Genomic DNA, 5,885 nt, shown 5'->3' with positions numbered 1-5,885 from the left:
TTTTTGAGACAAGGTTTCTCTGTGTAGCCCTGGCTGTCCTGGAACTCAGTCTGTAGAACAGGCTGGCCTCCAAATCTGCCTGCCTCTGCCTCCCAAGTGCTGGGATTAAAGGCATGCGTCACTACTGCTTCAGGGTCCCCCTTTTGGTGCAGTGCTGGCTGTGGATTTGCCATGCATAGCCTCACGCTGAGGTATGATCCTTCTGCACCTGCTTTGTTAATGTTTTATTTTGAAAGGACATTTGATTTTATCACATACTTTTTCTGCATCGACTTGAGATGATCATGAGATTTTTTTTTTTTTTTTTGGCCCTTTGGCCCCATCATCCTATTGATGCACCATATCACAGCTGTCAGTTTGCATAGATTGAACCGTCCTTGCATCCTGCGATGCTGCTGCTTCACCACCCTCGTCCCGTGGGTGTGCTTGTCAATAGTAAGAAATCCCAGGTTTCGTGTGTCCACAGAAGCACTGGTGTCTCTCATGGAGACATTCTTGCTCTTGCCTTGGGTCCTGGTTTTCTGTTGATGTTCAGTCTCTCGTGGATGTCTCAGAAGCTACATGGGGCTCGTTCTTCCTTTCTCTCTCTCTTTCTCTCTCTCTCTCTCTCTCTCTCTCTCTCTCTCTCTCACTCTCTTCTCTCTCTCTTTCTTTCTTTCTCTATTTATTTATTTTTTGGGTTTTTTTCGAGACAGGGTTTCTCTGTGTAGCCCTGGCTGTCCTGGAACTCACTCTGTAGACCAGGCTGGCCTTGAACGCAGAAATCCACCTGCCTCTGCCTCCCAAGTGCTGGGATTAAGCTACATGAGGCTTTTTAAGGCTAAGTAGGTGAATTACCCTGCTTAGAGAAACTTGCTGTCTTCACCCATGGGTTCTCCTCTCCACGTTTGTGTTCTCAGGCCTTCACAGATCTCATCATTTTTAAAAATATGAATAAAGGCCTAAATTTGAGGCCACATTTTTCTGAGTAAATTTTGGAATAAATACTGATTTTTTTTTTTTTTTGTGGACAATTTACCATTACCCTGAGGTACTAAAAATCCTGAAGCATGGAGAGGCTGAGATGTCTTCTGCTTATACTTACACTGAAAACTCACTAAGCTTGTGATGTCAAATATTTTTCCTGCAGGAATTAAAGACTTCATGTGTGAATTATGTGGGAAGACATTCAGTGAGAGGAACACAATGGAGACACATAAGCTCATCCACACAGGTAACTTGACTCTAAGGATGGTCCAGGCTGTGCAAGTGTGCAGAGATGAGAACACATGCTCTGTTTCCTGAACTCTTGCAGAATAGGACTGTCATGGTTTAATGCAGCTCCTTGGCCTCTGTATCCCACTCTGCCTTTCCAGTGTTCATTCTTCAAGGACCGCGAGTTCTTGCTCATCTTGGACCAGTGGTATCCTGCTGGTCTGAGCAGGTGATGGCTCTCTCTGGAGGAGAAGAGGTTATGGCAGATGCTTGGCTTGGAAGATAATGAAGCATTAGTAGCTCTCGATTAGCTTGGATTTCTCTTTTCTCTCCCACTTGGAAGGTGAATGAAGCGTTAGTAGCTCTCTGTTAACTGGCATTTCTCTTTTCTACCCCATTTATGTGTGTGAGAAGTAGGCAAGCAGTGGACTTGTTCCGTGTGTGACAAGAAGTACGTCACAGAGTACATGCTTCAGAAACACGTCCAGCTTACCCATGACAAGGTGGAAGCACAGAGCTGCCAGCTGTGTGGCACCAAGGTGTCCACCCGGGCCTCCATGAGCAGACACATGCGACGCAAGCACCCCGAGGTTAGCCTGATGGGGACCCATTCCCAGATCTCCATAGCATGGCCTGGCCCTACTGTGGGCTCAGGGTGCCTACTCTGCTTGAGACACCTTTGACCTGGTGTAAAGGTAGAGCCTTAGTCTTAACATCTCTGAATTGTATCTTTTCTTCTTCTTCTTCCTGAGACAAGACCTTGTATAGCCCAGACTGGTAGAACTCACTATGTATCTTCAGATGACTTTGAACTTCTGATCCTCCTACTTCCAATTCCCTGAATGCTGGGATTGCAGGCATGCACCTCAACACCCAGTTTTTTTTTAAACAATCTTTTTGGGGGGAGTTTTTTTTCTTTTTTTTAAGATTTATTTATTTATTTTATGTGTATAAGTACACTGTAGCTGTACAGATAGCTGTGAGCCATCATGTGGCTGCTGGTAATTGAACTCAAGACCTCCGCCAGCTCTGGCCCTGCTCGCTGTCTTCAGACGCACCAGAAGAGGGCGTCAGATCTCATTACGGGTGGTTGTGAGCCGCCATGTGGTTGCTGGGATTTGAACTCAGGACCTTCGGAAGAGCAGTCAGTGCTCTTACCCACTGAGCCATCTTGCCAGCCCCAACACCCAGTTTTATGTGGTGCTGAGCCTTGAGCCCAGGGCTTCATGCATGCTAGGCAAGCAGTCAATCAACTTGGCCCCAGCCCAAACACCTCACAACGAAATCAGATAAAAAAAGTAGCACTTTTCCTTTCTTCCGCTGAGCGGTAGACTCGGTAGGGCTGCTGGGGTGAGGTCAGCTGTGTGGTCTTCCTCTCCATCCTGCAGTTTCTCTACGCCTGCTTTCTGTGGCAGCTCACCTTTCATGTGCCTTCCCGGGCCTTCATTTTCTTCCCTGTGCTGTGTCTGTTGCCTTACGTAGGACTTAATTAGTCTCCAGTTATGAGATGAGCAATGAATGTAAGCAGCTGATGAGTGTTGCTCACCATGGATGGATAGGACAGTGGGGTTGGTGGGAAGCTGTGTGGGCACATAGGACAGACAGGTCATGGTGTGAGTGTCACATGCTCAGCACCTTCTTGTGCAGGGCTAATAAAGGCAAGGTAGGACTAGGCCCTCACCTTGTCACAAAGCGGACACGCATGTAGCTGCGTTTGTTATGCTGAAAGGTATAGTGTTTGACCCATGGGAACCTGCTTTTGATGGTTCCTTGTAGGACAGGCTTATTGGTCTGTCTCAGCTCACTCAGCTCCCTGTGATGACAGAGGGTGTACTGATACCTCACACATCATGGAGGCCACAGAAAGAGGAAGAAGCCACCATCTGAAGACAGGAACCACATAATAACAGACAAGTGCCAGGTGTCTCCCCAGGCCAGATAACACTGCTGAGGCTTAAGATGGGTCTCAGAGCACAGGGTTGAGGGATGCCCTAGAGAACATTCTAGAAGTAATCTCAGCCAGCCCTGAGCCTAGGAGTCAGAAGCTGAGGTGAGTTTGTTAGTTAGCAGCCAGTTTCCTGCAGTAGTGGACCTGGCACAGTGAGTTTGGACTCCTGCTCATCATCAGCCAGCCATTGCGTGGGTACAACAATCCCACCCACTGCTTTCTGCCCCTCATAGGTCCTCGCTGTTCGGATTGACGATCTGGACCACCTCCCTGAGACCACCACCATCGATGCATCGTCCATCGGCATTGTCCAGGCAAGCAGCCTAGAATACATCTGTGGGGGTGGAGTGTGAGGGGAGCAGAATTCAACATACCAAGTGGACCGACCCCAAGGGAACAGACCACAGACAGGAACAGGCTCCAGACATACCCCACTGACCACGATCATCCATCAGCATGGGCTCGCTGCTATTTGGTTGTCCTTTTTCCCAGAGCCTTATCAACTGTGTCTTAGTTGGGTTGTAGTAGCTAATACTCATTTGCTGGTGCATAGATCTTAAGAAAACAGGTGGCTGGGGGCTAGAGAGAGGGCTCAGTGCCTAGGGACACTTGTTGCTCTTTCAGAGGACTAGGTTCAGTTCCCAGCAACCATATGACAGCTCACAGTTATTCGTAACTCTAGTTCTAGAGAATCCAGTACCATTCTTCTGACATTTATGAGCACCAAGGCACATACATGGTACACATACATGGCACACATACATATATGCAAGCAACACTCATACACATAAACAAATGGGTTGGGGTTTAGCTCAGTCAAGTGCAAGGCCCTGGGTTCAGTCCTCACCTCTGGGGAAAAAAAAAGGAAGAAAGAAAGAAAGAAAGAGAGAGAGAGAGAGAAAGAGAGAAAGAGAGAAGGAAAAAAAAGAACACATAAAACAAACCTAATTTTTAAAAATTGATCATTTCTAGGAATTTTATTATGATTATTAAACTTAACCATATTAGGCAAGCCTAGAATTTTTTTCTCTTTTGGCTAGCCTAGAATGCTATGTAGACCCATTGACTTTGAACCCACTAAGTTCCTCTTGCCTCTGCTTCCCCAGTGCTGGAATTAAAAGTGTGCACCACCACACAAGGCCAAACCTAGATTTTAAAGGAACTTTTATGAAATACTTTCTCTTTTTTTTTGAGGCAGGATCTCATGTGGTTCAGGGTGATCTTGAACCTGCTATATAGCTAAGGCTAGCCTTGAACTCCTAGTCTTCCAGCCTTTACTGCTCAAGTACTAAAATTCCAGATGTGCACCATCATGCCTGGATATACTCGGTATTTTTATGACAATTTTATTTTTAATCACAAAGAGAGTGTTTTATGCTGTCATTGTTTAAATCTACACCTGAGTGCTTTGACTTGTGCTAATGAGTGCCCCATGAGTTCAGGTAACCATGTCGGATGGAATGAATGGGTTGAATCTACACCTAGCCCTTCTGTGAGCCATTTATGTGTCTGACAGTTCATAGGTGAGGGTGGGAAAGAAAGTTTCTCTAACGCCATAGTTCAGTCAGCTGCTGGTGGGTCTGTCTACCCTAAGGAAGATAAGCAGAGTAGGACCACCGCACCCCTGCCTTCCAGCTGTGCTAGCCACAGCCCATCTTGCTAGCACTCTCAGGGCTGTGTCAGGGGAAGGATAAGCCTGAACAGAAAGCAGCAGAAAATGCCTGAAGAGTTTTAAGCAGACAATCTACATCCAGCGTCCCTGCTGTGGGTAGTGTGGCTCACGCTCTTTTCCTGGATCTGAGTTCCCCAGAAGGGGAATATGTCTCCTGTAAAGATGTTTCTTTTTGAACACAAAGCCACTTCCCATGCTAGCTTGATACCCTATGGCTATGTCTAAGGCAGTGCCTGCTGCCCTGGCCCCCATTCAGATGTGACCCACTGCCCTGGTGGGGACTAATGCCAATCTCCTCACAGCCTGCACTGGGCCTGGAGCAGGAGGAACTGGCAGAAGGTAAGCATGGAAAAGCTGCCAAACGCAGCCACAAGAGAAAGCAGAAGCCAGAGGAGGAGGCAGGGGCGCCAGTGCCGGAGGACACCACCTTCAGCGAATACCCTGGAAAGGAGCCGGAGTTCACAGGCAGTGTGGGTGATGAGACAAATTCTGCTGTACAGAGTATCCAGCAGGTTGGTTGGTGCCTTTGTTTCTATCAGATGGCAGCACCTCTGCAGGGGTAGCTCCTCTGGCCGAGAGTCCTATCATGTGTCCATATGGAGGTGTCCACAGTGTTTCCAACTCTCACCCTTACCTCATGTAAAATGTGCCATGTGTGACATCCAGCTCACACATGTCATTTTTAATAACAGCGTGACACATGCTAGCATTTAAGACTGAAATACCGTTCCCAATTGGGTGCCCCAGGTGTGGGGGGGGGCTGCCAAGAAGAGCCTGGGCAGCTACCAGCCACTGAGCTGGCTTCTCTGCGCAGTCTCTGCTTTGCTTAGTCTGTATCACTTGACTTTTGAGACCCCGAGTCTGTAAGTGTATCTCATGTTTGGAGGTGATGATTCTGCAGTACGCCTGCTTGCATCTCTCTGCCTTTCAGCACTAGGTATGAGGAAGCTGCAGCTACGGCTGCCTCTGTAGTGATAGGGTTTTCACATGCCATTAAGACAGGCGAGCCGGGCGGTGGTGGCGCACGCCTTTAATCCCAGCACTTGGGAGGCAGAGGCAGGTGGATCTCCG

General features: G+C 47.8%; 1 protein-coding gene across 11 annotated transcripts in view; it reads left to right on the top strand.

The window, feature by feature from the left end:
• The window catches only part of Prdm15 (PR/SET domain 15), a 66,255-nt gene that overhangs the window by 56,463 nt on the left and 3,907 nt on the right, over positions 1 to 5,885 (top strand). For all 11 annotated transcript variants that reach the window (XM_031364538.1, XM_031364537.1, XM_031364548.1 and 8 more), the window contains 4 exons: positions 1,130 to 1,213; positions 1,609 to 1,784; positions 3,376 to 3,456; positions 5,117 to 5,326. In XM_031364538.1, coding sequence (XP_031220398.1) covers positions 1,130 to 1,213; positions 1,609 to 1,784; positions 3,376 to 3,456; positions 5,117 to 5,326 — 551 coding nt within the window. The remainder of the gene's footprint in view (positions 1 to 1,129; positions 1,214 to 1,608; positions 1,785 to 3,375; positions 3,457 to 5,116; positions 5,327 to 5,885) is intronic.

Source organism: Mastomys coucha, unplaced genomic scaffold (genome assembly GCF_008632895.1).
Source record: "Mastomys coucha isolate ucsf_1 unplaced genomic scaffold, UCSF_Mcou_1 pScaffold12, whole genome shotgun sequence".
Classification (NCBI taxonomy): Eukaryota; Metazoa; Chordata; class Mammalia; order Rodentia; family Muridae; genus Mastomys; species Mastomys coucha.
The sequence above is the reverse complement of the archived record's forward strand: the minus strand, read 5'-3'. Positions and strand labels throughout refer to the sequence as shown.